General features: G+C 49.4%; 1 protein-coding gene across 1 annotated transcript; it reads left to right on the top strand.

The window, feature by feature from the left end:
* The first annotated feature begins 9850 nt into the window (after nucleotides 1–9850).
* LOC123103879 (U-box domain-containing protein 7) lies at nucleotides 9851–13778 on the top strand. Its single transcript, XM_044525571.1, has 3 exons — nucleotides 9851–10587; nucleotides 10688–11626; nucleotides 13279–13778. The coding sequence occupies exons 1-2, from the start codon at nucleotides 10052–10054 to the stop codon at nucleotides 11601–11603; spliced, it is 1452 nt and encodes a 483-aa protein (XP_044381506.1). The 5' UTR covers nucleotides 9851–10051; the 3' UTR covers nucleotides 11604–11626; nucleotides 13279–13778.
* The last annotated feature ends 1449 nt before the right edge of the window (nucleotides 13779–15227 follow it).

Below are 15227 nucleotides of genomic sequence, written 5' to 3'. Positions count from 1 at the left end.
CTTCCTCCACAGTCAGAATCTCAGGCGCCGTCACATCCTGAGGTACCTTACTGGCGGACGCTTTCCGACTCCTCCTGCGTGTCAGTGGTTCTTCATCCTCGTCGTCGTCAGGGAGATTGATAACAGTGTTGGGTGGAGCTGCGGAGAAGGATCAGGATCAGAGATCGCGAGTCAGTCGACTAAGAACGGTGTTAAGAACACAGTACCTGGATTCGAAGTTGCTGCATCCTCCATCTCGTGGTCATCAGCCCGGGCCGAGGTCTCAGAAGTAGCAGCACTGCAACTCCAAAGGATCAGTCGACTAACTTCAGCGTCGACCAGAGATAAAGTTCGCACAGAATAAGAAAATATGAGCAGCACAATTACCCTGATATGGTGGGGATGGACACCTTCATCTTCGGCAGGAGCTTGGTCGGCTTTGGCGGAGCCCCCCTAGGCTGCTTCGGCGCCTTTTCAGTCGGCGCTGGAGAAGTGGTCCTAGGGCGCTTGGTCGACTGCGTCGCAACCCCCTTGCCACGTTCAGTCGAAGGGTCGTGGACGAGCTTCGACCGCCTTTCCGAGCGCGGTGGCACGACCTCCTCCTCTTCCTCCTCGTCTTCGGCGTCATCATCATCGCCGTCGTCATCATCATCATCGTCGTCGTCCCCTGCAACGTCCGAGTCCCATTCCTCCTCGTCCTGGCTCTCGCCCCCACTCGCCTCACCCTCCTCAGTCGGAGTTTGTGCCCCATTGGGCATCGAGTACAGCTCGGTGAGGGCCTAGCAGATATCAAGACAATGATCAGTCGACCAGTCGGCAGAGTAAACAGAGATGAATGCGACAAGAATGCAGTGGAGAGCAGGGCAAGTGTACCTTATTTGGATCACTGTTGTGGTCGAGTGGAGGAATCCTTCTGGCTCCGCGTGGGTTGTCCTTGTTTCCGGTGACGGCTACCATCCATCTTTCCAGAGTGACATCGTCGACTGCTTCTGGATGGACTCTAGTCTCGTCTTCGGTCCCACAGTACAACCACATGCAGTGGCTCCGGAACTGGAGAGGCTGGATGCGACGCCTGAGGAAAACCTCCAGGAGGTCCATGCCCGTCACTCCCTCCCGAACCAACTGCACCACGCGCTCCATCAACATCTTCACGAGCTTTCTCCTCCGGAATCAGCTTCAGAGGGGAAGGCTTGCTCACTCGGTCCATGGTGAACGGAGGGAGTCCACTCGACTGCCCTGGCGGCGACTGGACCTGGCAGTAGAACCAAGTCGACTGCCAGCCTCTGACGGACTCGGGAAAGGTCATGGGCGGGAAGGTGCTCTTATTCCTCACCTGAATCCCCAGGCCTCCGCACATTTGGACGACTCGGGTTCTCTCATCACCTGGGCTCGCCTTCTTCACGGTCTGAGATCGACACGTGAATATATGTTTGAACAAACCCCAGTGCGGTCGACAGCCCAAGAAACCCTCACACATGGACACGAACGCGGCAAGATAGGCAATGGAGTTTGGAGTAAAGTGGTGGAGCTGCGCTCCGAAGAAGTTCAAAAAGCCACGAAAGAAAACACTCGGTGGCAAGGAAAACCCGCGATCAACATGGGTGGCCAAAAGCACACACTCACCCTCTTCTGGCTGGGGCTGCCACTCCTTCACCGGAAGCCTCGCAGCTCCGTGGGGGATCAAGCCCTCGTTGGCCATGTCGAGGAGGTCATTCTCCGTGATGGTCGACTGGATCCAGTCTCCTTGGACCCAACCCTTCGGCAGGCGGGATCTGGACGAGGACCCTCCGCGGCTGGTAGATCTTCCTTTCGCCTTCTCCGATGCCGACGCCTTCTTTGCGCGCTCCAGCGCCGCCGTCTTCTCCTTGGCCATGGTCGCCGGCGAGATGCGCAAAGGGAAGTGGTGCGGGGGCGAGAGCGAGCACGCTGAGCAGGGAGGAAGGAAGCAGAGAGAGGGGAAGAATGCTAAGGCGCAGCACAGAAATCCTCGCCGGGCACATTTATAAGGTCCCTTCCGAGTGGATGACAGGTGGGCCCGGGCGATCTAATCATATCTGGAACAGTTATGCAGGCGGGATACGTGGCGAAAAAGGCGGCGCGGAGATCGAGGCGTCCATGCCCCGTCCCATCCGAACGCCGCGGTCCGCCCCGCTTCGCGCGCGCCCCAAAATTTCGCATCCCGCGGAATCCGCGAGCAACAAATCAGTCTGTCAGGCGCGGTGTTTCCGGCGATCCGTCGCTCGGAGATCGTCGAAGCCTGAAAGATCACTCGACGCAAAAACAGAATGGATCAAGTTGACTGAAGGCAATTTGTTTCCTGTCGACAAAGGGATTCTTTGGTCCAGAACAGCGCACAACCGGAGCGCAAAGGTTAATCGGAAACGACATCAACTCCTTCTTCACTCGAAGCCTCGATCCATTCGGGGGCTAATGATGGGGTTGTGTACCTAGGGTAGGATCATGGACCTGATCCAAGTAACTTACCCTAGGACATCCTTAGAAGAGGTCGCCTTCCAGTCGACCAACGAGGATTCACTCGACTGGCCTGAAGGACTCGACCACGAAGACTCACTCGACCACCAGGAGGTCAAGAGGCACTCTGCACTGCAACGGCCTGTAATCAAGTAGACTTTATGATAGTAAAGGCACTTTATGTGGGGCGTTACCAGTAACGCCCCAGACTTAACTCACCTTAAACCCTCTCCTGCGTGGGCTGGCTAGGGTCCTGGCGCACTCTATATAAGCCACCCTCCTCCACAGGCAGAGGGGTTCGGCACCTTGTAATTCATACATTCATAATCCACTCGACCGCCTCCGGGCTCCGAGACGTAGGGCTGTTACTTCTTCCGAGAAGGGCCTGAACTCGTACATCCTTTGTGCTTACAACCTCTCCATAGCTAGGACCTTGCCTCTCCATACCTACCCCCCACTCTACTGTCAGGCTTAGAACCACGACACCGAGCGGTTGTGATATGTTTTTTTCTGAAAGGAAACTGCTGGAGGAAGAAGACGTAATCTGGAACGAACTTCTTTTTATCTAACGGTTCACCTTGATCTGGGCAAAATTGACTGACCAAAAAAAAACCCAGTCAACTAGCTTCTAGCCATCCCCTTTTTTTTTCTTTTTTTTTACAAAAAGGACCAAATTTGTTATAAAGATTTACCGAAAGTAAAAAGCACCTCAAACATAATAAAAATTACATCGAGGTCCATGAACCACCGAACGACCATTGCCGCCGCCAGAACGAGTCGCCGCCGCGCCCAAACCTGAGCCGGTCGGACTTTGTCGATGATAGCTGGAAAGTCTTCGTGCACGTGACCCTAAGGACCAACGCCCTGAAGCCACAGTCGTCGCCTTTGAATCCTTGAATCGATCTAAAGAACCTAACACCAAATATCACTGTTGCGTATGCACTACGAGAAATCCTAACCTCACCGCCGCAAGGAGCTAGCACGAATCCACGCCAGACCTCCGTCTAATTCGTCTCAATGAACAAATTTGAGAGGGATCAGAGCCTCAAAGACTGGCTCGATGAAGGAGCGCCGCCATCCGTCCAAATGCTGGCGCCACCGCGAGGACTAAAACGTCTATCTACTAGTTGGAGTCGAGATAGATTATAAAATAAGCACAAGGCAATTCATTCACGAACCACGACAGTCGATCTTAATCTACGGTGGTTTTTGGCTGAGCTTTTCACAAAAGGTTCATCTTTGTTGATTCTGATTGCATAACATGATACAGTACAGTACCTGTATTCATCATAAGCTCAGGTCCTGGGCGTCGTGCTTGGTCGGCACGAGCTTGTGGACTCTCCGAGGAGCGCGGGATCCGGCAAGGACGTTGCACGCGTCGTGGCATCTCTTTCCCTGAGCTGTTCAACACAAGCCCACTGCCCAGCGGTCTGCTCCTTGGTGCCGCTGTCCAGTTCAGGCCAGCAACTCAGCGTTTCGGTTGGTTAATTTTAGTGATTCCAGCAACATTCACAAGCTCGCCAACAGAACGAACGTGCATGTACGTTCTATGTTATCGGCTTCTGTCCTTTGACCGATCAGCGGTGCTTCTATTCCAGCACTGCATCCAAAATGCTCAACTTTTTGCCCTTCTGGCCAACTTTTGTACCAGCTGAACTTTTTTGCTCTTCTGGCCATCTTTTGTGTCCATCTGTCATATTTTCTCTCCTGGCGTGCACCCCTGCAGTTTTGGCACCGTACTAGGCTCAGCGAACGCCATCGCCCACGACATGCAGGCCAAAACGACATACGCATAGTACAAGCACATAGAATTACCATGCGTGCTAGAATTTGCGACCCGTATAACAATACCCATCAGCAAATGCACCTAATACAAAGTTAATCTTTATAAACGAAGTAAAAAAATCTTAGGGAGGACAAAGGAGTAATTTTATCAACACATGGTTCTTCTCGCACCCTCGCAAAGTTTTTTAGAGCCCGTGCTACCGATAGCTCTTAATCTATAGCACGCTCCTCTTCTTTCTGTCAGGACCGTTTTTTCAGAACATTAATTTTCCAAAAAAATGGCCCTTGTGCTCACCAGCCCCAGGATTATTGTTAGCTGATGAGGCACCAACTTGATACAGAAACTCCAAGCAAAGTACATCATATGTAGTACAAGACCATTCTGGCTTATGAGTACACAAAATGGTTTCTAGTGGTTGATGGCGGAAGCGGTTTGAGATTCGTCAGTGGCCATGGGACTCCATTTCTCACAGGAACAGCTGACCAGGGCAACTCCTATCTTCGCGAGGCTGCTATCGCCATTGCGTAGGTCCCAGGGCTGTCATCGCGAGGCTCCTCTCTACGCAAGAAATCTGGCCAAGACAATAGTCAGGGACAAGCCAGTGAGTACTTTGAATGTACTCGCAAACATTACGAACACAGGTATAATATAACCGATATTAATAATGCTCGAAAATATGCCATGATCACTTTGTTAGTTACACAATAAATTTTTGTGATGCACGCAAGTAGGTTATCCATGTAGAATAGGGATAAGCAGTCCGAGTATAGAAGTAAAATGCACCAATCGGGTGTCCGAAGCAACACCACGAAAGAACAATAATATAAAACATGCCTCAGTCGGGCGTCTGAGCGACACCACATAAAAGGCTTATAGTAATTTAAATAACAAGCATGCCACAGTCGGGCGTCTGTGCGACACCACCTAAAGGGCTTATAAGGTAAATAAGTAACAAGCATGCCACAGTCGGGTGTCTGTGCGACACCACATAAAGGGCTTATAAGTGAATAAATAATAAGCATGCCACAGTCGGGCGTCTCAGCGACACCGCATAAAGAGCTTATAAGTAAATAAATGACAAGCATGCCACAGTCGGGCGTCTGTGCGACACCACATAAAGAGCTTATATAAGAATGGTCACGATGTATATCCAGGAGGTAGAACCGTCCCAGGGATACTCAATAATTCAAATAATGTAGATGGTTAGTCCATAGTAATAGTAATCATAATCATCATGAGTCACAAGTCATGATCCATGTTCTGGTTTAGCAGTTTTTCCTCCGAAGACCGACACTAAGACCGACACTTGACCCATTCTAGACTGTAGTCCTTAACCATGGACACTGCTATTCGAATAGATATAATCTCTGTAAAGGGTGTACTCTTTACCCACGAGTGACGGATTCCTTTAGTCCATCGGGACTAATTCCGTCTACGGCCTTTTGATTGAAACACACCTGACCGCACACACCAGCCTAACTCACCGGTGTCTAGAATCACCCTTGACACCCGTTAAGCAAAACTCTAAGTGGGGAGTCTACAACCTCGACTAGCATGGGATCACAAAATTTATACCGCGCGCAAACTAGGGGAGCTACCCCTTCGGCTACAACCGAAAACACCCATGCCCCCGGACTAGGTGGCATGCCTACCGGATGCCTCCGGTATCTTCCACCATGACCTCTCTGTACGGTGTGTGCTAGGGAAGGGTTGACAATTTACTGAACCGTACCCTACCTGTGGCAGGGACAAGTGGTAGTACGAAACAATTATGGGGGTTACTGGAACAAGACTCGATCTACGGTCGACTCAGGAGGTTTAAGTATTCCCTGCATGATTAGCATAACAAATACGTTTCAACCAACAGGCAAGATCACCACTCATCATGCCTCACTATGCCGTACCGGACACAACCGTCTCGGCGAAGACCGAAGACAAGCTCGTGCCTACCCAAGACAGAGACTTTCCCGGCTTTCTCCCGGTAGGCATGAAAGGTATATGAGGGTGATTACTTTCACAAGCATATCCATTTCCAACAGCATGATATCTTCATTATGCACCCATGTGTATGATTATATCATCACAAAAAATAATGGATGCTCCATGTCAAGGTGGTGTGTAACCGTCGTCAAACAACACACAACATATTATGCCAGGGTTCAGGATGCTTGCCTTCAAGTTGTGGAGAGGCAGTGTGCATTCCAAAACTTTTGAAAGTTTCTTCCTTCTTCCAACAATTCTATTTAAGAAAATTTGAAATCAACACGTAGTTTCAAAACAGTACAAAAAAGTTGTTTGAATTTTTTTTAAATAAATATGAAAATAAACTAGACCAAATTTGGGGAACAACAGAAGAAGAATCAAGTCATTTGGACTTATATTTAAAAAGTTATAGCCAGTCAAAGTTTAGTCAATATTCTGTTTTTAAATAAAACCAGAAAAAGAAAACCTTTGTCAACTCTTTTTTTTTGCGGGTAACCTTTGTCAACTCATATTCGCAAAAAAGGAAAAAGAAAAAACAATCTTTGTCAACTCCAATTGCGAACGTAGGAGGGAGGCAGAAAACGGCGTGGAAGTATTGCGGTATGTCTGCATAACACGACAGTACTTGTATTCATCATAAGCTCAGGCCCTGGGCGTCGTGCTTCGTCAGAATGACCTTCTGGGCTCCCGGAGGAGCGCGGCATCCAGCAAGGACGTAAAGCACGCCTTGTGAGATCTCTTTCCCTGATCGTTTCGGTGGGTTAAATTTTAGTGATTCCTGCAATGTTCCCAAGCTCACCAGCAGAGCGAACATGCATGTACCCGGGCTTCTGTCCTTGACTGATCAGCAGTGTTTCTATTCCAGCACCGCACCAAAATGCTCAACTTTTTGCTCTTGCGGCCAACTTTTGTGCTAGCTCAACTCTTTTGCTCTTCTGGCCAACTTTTGTGTCGATCTGTCGTATTCTCTCTCCTGGCATGTACCCCTGCAGTTTTGGCACCGGGCTAGCCTCAACGAACGTCATCGCCCATCAACATGCACGCCAAAACGACATTCGCATAGTACAAGCATATACTCTCTCCGGTCTTAAATATTTTTTTAAAGATTTCAATACAAACATATACAGATATATATAGACATATTTTACAGTGTAAATTCACTCAGTTTGTTTCGTATGTAGTTCGTATTGAAATATCTAAAAAGACTTACATTTATGAACAAAAGGAATAGTATACATTGTCACGTTATGATATCAACGTACACATTGTTCCACGTCAGGTCTGGACGGAGATCTTCAGTTGGCTTGGGCTACATATCAGGGTTTCATATCGGCGACTTGCGACCTCGGTGAAGGAGTGGTGGATCGATAGGGCTAACACGAGGGGCCAGGATAGGAAAGCCATCTCCTCCCTCATGTTGGCAGTGTCTTGGAAATTTGGAATGAGTGTAACGCCAGGGTCTTCCGCAACCTCATCGCCCCAGCGACATTGATTGTGAAAAGATCAAGGAGGCGGCCCGTCTTTGGGCTTTGGCGGGGGCTACACACTTGAGTATTGTAATGCCGCAAGAGTAGTAGTAGTTATTGTTTTCTCTAAACCGCTACACGGGGCTCTGTTAAACTTGCTTCCTTAATCAATGAAAATAACAAGTCTTTTGCCTTGTTTTCAAAAATATAAATTAACCATGCGCGATTTTGTGATCCCTATAAAAATACCCATCAACAAATGCACCTGATACAAAGTTTGACTTTAGACAAATATTATGCGCGTAGTAAAAAAGGAAGAGAGTATAAAGAAATACTATTATTTTATCAACAGATGGCTCACCTGGCGCTCTCACAAAGCTTCTTGAAGCATGTCCTACATATATGTCTTAATAGTATATAACTCTATCGCTTCTCTTCTCTCTTTCTCCTCATCTATCTTTTCCAACTCAGTAAAAATTAACAGTTAAACTGTTATAAACCGCTTAAATAATCTTATTGAACTTGTTGTAAAAAGAGTCTAACTAAAAAACTCAATCAAAATAAATGGTGAGTGATGAAGCAAGTTTCATAGTTTGCAAAGTACCCAATTAGTGCGCTTGTTTATCTAAATAAATCACTCTTGTTGACGCATTATTCTACATTAACCGCAGTGCATGGATGTGTATCACATTGTCAGAAAAACATGGTTAGTTACCTGCATTGCTTGTTGGATATAATCAGGCAATTTCATGATTAGTTCAAGAATATAAATTATGATTAAAGCAACAATTAGCATGCATATGTCGAACATACTAGATGCACTAAACAACATGATCAACAACATTGCACATGTAACAACAACCATAGCTAGGGACTGGATCATACTACAACACATGTACTGATCCTTTGCAGATGAAGTAGTCGTGGCAGTCGCGGAGGCAATGTTGTTGATGATGGTGTTAGTGAAGACCGGTCGAAGCAGACAACGGTGGAGGCGGCGTCGCTTGACTTGGAAGAAGGATTATGACCCATGGTGATGAACGTGAGCAGTCGTATGTAGTGCTTTCCAAAAACCTAATCCATCATCTCCCGGTGCAGGATCACAAGAGAGAGAGAGAGAGAGAGAGAGAGAGAGAGAGAGAGAGAGAGAGGTTTTGGTCACGTGTCGTCCCACTCGGCGATGCACGCCGGCGTTTGGGATGGAGAAGACTACAATGATGACGCAAATAGCAAAACGAGGCAAAAACCCTAACTTGATCTTAGTTTATATTTGGTCGTGCCCGGTAAGTCATATATGCATGGGTCTTTGAGATTTATAAATATTGCCTCTTATCGTCGGGCCTTTGAGATTGAGGAATTTTTGAAATGCACATGGGCCAAGACAATGCACGGGGCGATTTAAATGCGCCTTTGAATCTGAATAGATGATGAAGAGAAGTAAAGTGAAAAGCAAATTAATTAAGGTAGACCCTTTTATAAACCAAAAGGGATAGAGTAGTGTGCTTTACCAGCACATGGTAGTATATATTGTCACGATAGATGTAGTATTAATCATGCCTGATAGATGTATTGATCATACGTGCTAGAATTGCAATCCGCATGTTAAATACCAATCAGCAAATGCGCCTGATCCGGTCGTATCATCAGGGCGTGTGATACCGACAAGAGCCAATCAGCGGGAGTGGACTGGTAGTAGGAGTATCTTGGACTTCTCTGTCGGCGGAGCTACAAAATCTTGTGCTGCGTCAATGCAGACATGGGTGCGCGGCGGCGTGTCAAGCAAGTGGCACTGCATACACACAGTAACTACGCCGCCTCATCACTCTCATCCCACAACTGCTACTCCCAGACTGTAAATGAGCCACGATAGATCCCAGATTTGCACTGCCGCCAGTCCTTCCGAGTAATAACAGAGATAATAAACCAACTTTAAACACTTATTAAGATCACTAAATTTGCCCCACCATCCTGCACACCAGGCCCGATCAAGTACTTTTAACTCGCTTGTCTGCCAATGGCCTGGTGCCGCATTTTTTAACGCATTTTTTGGTCGCCTCCTCGATGGCCCTCCACTGCGAAACCCAACTGTAAATCCAGCATTGATGGCGTCCCCTCGGTTTTTAATCGTCCCCTCCATTTTTTTATCCTGGCCGCGTGGGCCCGCCCTGTCAGTCCTCAGCGACCACCTTGCCTGCCTTTCACACGGGCGGAGTATAAACCCTCTCTGTTACTACGCCGCGCCGCGCCACGGCTTCCGCTGCACGCCATTACCGAAGCGCCCCCTCCTTCGCCAAGTGTCCCGCTCCCTCCTCCGGCCAATGTGACTTGCGGCCGTCGAAGCCGCGGCAGGGGAAGGAGCGAAGCGATGGTGGTCAGGTGCGTGCACGCCGATGCGGGTGGCTTCCGGCTCTGGCCGGTCTTCTCGGCCGCCGCCATGCGGAGGAAGCTTCTTGAGGTGCTCACGTGCGGCGGCGGCGGCGGTTCTTGCCGCGGCCGGACGTCCTTCCGGTCGCCCCAGCCGCGCGCGCCGTCGCAGTCGCAGCCGAGGCCCCGGTCGGACCGGCTGGCGGAGCTGCTCCGGGCGGAGCCGTCCGAGTGCGGCGACGACGAGGGCGAGGCTGACGCGGCCGCCAGGAAGTCGGCGGCGCTGGAAGAGCTCAAGGTCGTCGTCGCTGCCCTTCAGGACGGAGAGGGAGATGTTAACGGTGGCGTCTCGTGGCGCGTCGAGGCGGCCACGGTCGTGCGGAGGAAGGCCAAGGACGACGCCATGGCCAGGGAGATGCTCGCGATGCTCGGCGCCATCCCACCGCTCGTCGCCATGCTCGACCAGGGCGGAGGCGGCGACGAGCTCCTGGCCGCCGCGCTGTACGCGCTCCTCAACATGGGGATCGGCAATGACACGTGAGTCTTCTGTTCCGCCACGCGCTCCTCTGTTTCTTGTTGATCAGATCTGGGGTGCTCGGCTTCTGATTCTGCGGGAGGCGTCTGGTTCGATTCGCAGGAACAAGGCCGCGATCGTCCAGGCCGGCGCCGTGCACAAGATGCTCCGCATTGCCGAGGCCGCGTCCGGCGCTCTGACGGGGGCGCTCGTCGCCAACTTCCTCTGCCTCAGCGCGCTGGACGCGAACAAGCCCATCATCGGCGCCTCCGGGGCGGCGCCCTTCCTCGTGCGCGCGTTCGAGGCCGCGGCCACCGAGCAGGTCCGGCACGACGCCCTGCGCGCGCTCCTCAACCTCTCCATCGCGGCGGCGAACGCGCCGCACCTGCTGTCCGCGGGGCTGGCGCCGTCGCTGATCGCCGCCATCGGGGACATGTCGGCGTCGGACCGCGCCCTCGCCGCGCTCTGCAACGTCGTGGCCGCCTGCCCCGAGGGCCGGCGCGCGGTGAGCCGCGCCCCGGACGCGGTGCCGGTGCTCGTGGACGTGCTCAACTGGTCCGACGACGCCGGGTGCCAGGAGAAGGCGGCGTACGTGCTGATGGTGCTGGCGCACCGGAGCTACGGCGACCGCGCGGCCATGGCGGAGGCCGGCGCCACGTCGGCGCTGCTGGAGCTGACGCTGGTGGGCACGGCGCTGGCGCAGAAGCGCGCGTCGAGGATCCTGGAGATCCTGCGCGCCGACAAGGGCAAGCAGCAGGTGGCCGACGCGTCCGGCGTCGCGGCCACGGTGTCGGCGCCGCAGGAGCGCGGCGTCGGCGGCGGCGGGCGGTGCCAGGAGGAGGAGGAGGAGGAGGCGGAGGGGGAGGCCTGCTGCATGAGCCACGAGAAGCGCGCCGTGCGGCAGCTGGTGCAGCAGAGCCTGCAGAGCAACATGCGGCGGATCGTGCGGCGCGCGCGGCTCCCGCAGGACCTGGCGCCGCCGGACGGCAGCCTCAAGGCGCTCTCCTCCTCCTCCACCTCCAAAAGCCTGCCGTTCTAACTTCTAAGCCAGCCCAACCGCAGGTAAAAAATAACACAAGCTCATCCACATTCCTTGCTTCGGTGCCACACAATGGCAGTAACAAATACAGTTCGTCGCACTAGTTGTTTTTGTCAGTTGATCGGCTCACTGTCATGTCAATGTTCTACGGTAGCATTTTGTCTGTCACCGCCAGATCAGTCGACCAACAACGGCTAACTAAACAAGGAATCTGATCACGGGGACTTCCATCCTTGCTTCTAATCACGCTGTCACAGATGACAGAACCTACCAAGACCAAATTTTGTTTTCGTACTCTTGACAAATTAAGAGCTGCTGGACCGGTTTAATAAAGAAAACCAGGGTGGAAGTGGAACTGGAAGCAGGGTCGGGGGGTGTTTGTTTCCAGGGACTTTTTTGTGTAGGGACTAGGAAAAGTCCCTCTTACAGACTTTTTTACCAAATGAGAGGGACTTTTTAGGACTAAACTAGGCATCTGGGACTAAAAGAAGAAGACTCTCAAGGAGAGTCTTTTTGGGACTTTTTGAGACTTCTCCAATAATGCCCCTTCATGCACCCATTGACCCGCCACCACGTGGTGTTGTTTGACTGTTATTTTTCTATATAGTAGGGGCAACATGGTTATTTAATAACCTCTAGGAAGGAACTAATAACTTTTTAGTCTCTGAAAACAAACAGGGAGGGACTTTTTAGTTGGGACTAGAAAAAGTCCTAGGACTAGAAAACCAAACACCACCTAAAAAAAGTCTTTTTTAGAGACTTTTTTACCAAACGGGTGGGACTTTTTAGGGACTAAACTAGGCATTTGGGACTAAATGAAGAAGACTCCCAAAGAGTCTTTTTTGGAACTTTTCCAACAATGCCCCTCCATGCATTCAATGGCCCGCCACTCCATGGTGTTGTTGATTGTTATTTTTCTATATAGTAGGGTCAATATGATCATTTAATAACCTCTAAAAAGGGACTAGAGATTTTTTAGTCTCTGAAAACAAACAGGGAGGAACTTTTTAGGGAATAGAAACTTTTTAGTTGGGATTAGAAAAAATCATAGGACTTATAAATCAAACAGGGCCTCAATCCTATCCCATCCCTCCCTCTCTGCCTTGGTCGGTGTCGTGCTCCGTCTCGAGGGACGCCATGGCCATGGAAAAATATTATATGAGACCAGGTCTCATATAAAGCAGGTGAGACCCGCCCTGATGGATGACATGTGTCATTCACAAATCACAAAGCATCTAATCTTTCCCCCTTGATTTCAGGTGAGGGGTGGGTTAGATGCTTTGTGATCTGTGAATGACACATGTCATCCATTAGGATGGGTCTCACCTGCTAATCCGTGAGACCCGGTCTCATAGAATTCTTTTCCGCCATGGAAAAATATTATAGACCCATGGCCATCGTTGCTTTCCGGCAAAGTAAGCGCGCGCGCGCGCCCCAACAAAGCGCGGGCATCGTGGCCTGGTCCAAAAGTCCTCCCGGCCGGTCAGGACATCTAACGCTCGCATTTGGACTACCGCTAGTACTCGTACAACACTCTACTAGCAGTAGGAGTAGCATTATGAGTACGTATTATGGAAGGAATAGTAGATACATCTTCTGCCCATCTACTACTGTACTTGGATTACATTTTTGGCGGATTAAAATAAACCGATCTCTGAGCCTGTTCTTGTATCAGGAGGAGAGGCGACTTCGTTGCGTGACAGTGGGCAATGGCGGTGTCGCAAGCGTTGGAGACCGGCCGGGAATCTCATCTCTTGGAGCCTGTGGACGGAGTGATGGTATGGCCATGCTTGTTTATGCCCTGCCATGACGGAGCCCACGTGCTCGGACGCATCGGCAGACGCGCGCCGAGATGTTCTTTCTCCTCTCCTCCTAATCGCTTTCGCTTTTGGTGTTTTAACCGCGCTTCTTCCCAGCTTTTGTATATGTGATAGCTCTAGTTAATTTACTACATTAGTCGTATACTACACCCTGTGCCTGGTACTAGTAGTGCTCAGCGTCAGCCATGGCTTGCTCTTTAATCTTTACCTGTGTGTGCACATGACATGATCTTTTCTTGGAGTGGGAGCATTTTAGAGGTGGTAGTAGAAAAGAGAGGATGTAGTAGAGGGTGATTGATACAGTACTATCTTAATGTTGGACCATTCATCATTCGGTCTTTGCCAGCCTGAAAAACTCCCACGCTCCATGTGTTCCCGCTTTTGCTCCATGTTCATTCGGCACAACTGCTTTGCTTCCAGATTGACATTGGTCCGAATCTAACCACTACCACCACCACAAAGATGGTCCAGATTGTTGAGGTGGTTACTGTCACATGGGGCGATCTTGGTACAGATCAATTTACAAAGTACTGTACGCGTAGTTTCAGAACAGGCATCGTATCTCGTCCAGGTACTGTATTGGCATTCATTTGTGAGGAGAATTGGTGTGCGCATACGGACATTGCCAGCAGACAACTACTGCTAGTTGGAGTGTTTGCAAACAGTTTGTTAGATTGGCGTTCGCTGTACCGGCCGAGTTAAGCGTGTGGTTATGCAGCGGACTCCGCGTTTTCATTGGCTTAAGGGCCAACGCGGTTTTGATTAAGATTTAAGGGCTTGATTGATCGACGGAGTGGGTGTTAGGATTACGTCAAGCTTGATTAAGGGTGAGCTAAGATGATCAAGAAGATGCCGCAGCCGCAACTGACAAATTAATAGAGTATATGGTGCCCAGCTGTGCTCCGGAAGGCGATTCTTGTTCCAAACTGTCCTCACATGGACTCTTCTTCTCTCTTGCAAATGAAAACAATCAACACCTGCTGATTTTATTTTTTATAAACATACTGTATATACGGACAAAAACTAACTTAAAGAGACACACTGTTGCTTGGCTGGTTACTAGAGATCATTGTAAAAAAAGGGAAAAGGTAAAATTTCGGGGAAAATGTTGCGGTTGTTGTCTCACTTTTTTAAAATTCTGAAAACTCTGGAAAATAAGAAAAATTGGATCTGCTCTTTGAAATTTCTGCAAAAAATCTTCAAAATTCTGGCAAATCGATTTTTTTTCCAGATGCTTACTATTGTTTTCTTGATTTTACATAATTTGCTCGACTGGTACCCTTAGTATTGTTTTTTATTTTACACTTTTTTAAAAAAAATACATTTTTTTAGAAATATTTTTTCCCAAGATTTGTTTATTTTACCATTTTCTTTTGGAAATTTTGATTTTTTTGCTGACATGGCTTGCTAACAATACAAAGGGTGCTGGTTGGAGGTTGTAATGTAGACTGTATTGGAATTGGGGGTTGTAAAATAGACTAGGGCAAGTGTGGAGGGTTGAAATATACACTTCTCTCAAAATCAAACACGTAGATTCCTAAATTTTTTTTTGAAACAAGTAGAGAGTAGATTTTCGTAAACAAGACCTCAAGATATGGCAAAGGGATTGTCACACTCACAATTTTCTGACCCATGAATCCTGGCCCTATGCAAATCCAACGTTTCTTCTCTTGCGAACAATGGCTTGTAATCCTCTCTTGCACGTCCCTTGCTTTTGGGTCCATGGGGTTTTGTTTTCGTGGCGTCCTCTCATGGCTTTACATTGTCACCACAAAATTGTATCCTCTTCTAAATTAAGATTAGA

This window comes from Triticum aestivum, chromosome 5A (genome assembly GCF_018294505.1).
Source record: "Triticum aestivum cultivar Chinese Spring chromosome 5A, IWGSC CS RefSeq v2.1, whole genome shotgun sequence".
NCBI classification, from domain to species: Eukaryota; Viridiplantae; Streptophyta; class Magnoliopsida; order Poales; family Poaceae; genus Triticum; species Triticum aestivum.
Note: the sequence above shows the minus strand (reverse complement) of the source record. Positions and strands in the feature narration are given on the sequence as shown.

Excerpts from the sequence above, each read along its gene's own strand:
- LOC123103879 (XM_044525571.1), top strand. The coding sequence starts at position 10,052 with ATGGTGGTCAGGTGCGTGCACGCCGATGCGGGTGGCTTCCGGCTCTGG. Across the intron at positions 10,588-10,687 it reads ATGGGGATCGGCAATGACAC|GAACAAGGCCGCGATCGTCC; the intron begins GTGAGTCTTCTG and ends TTCGATTCGCAG.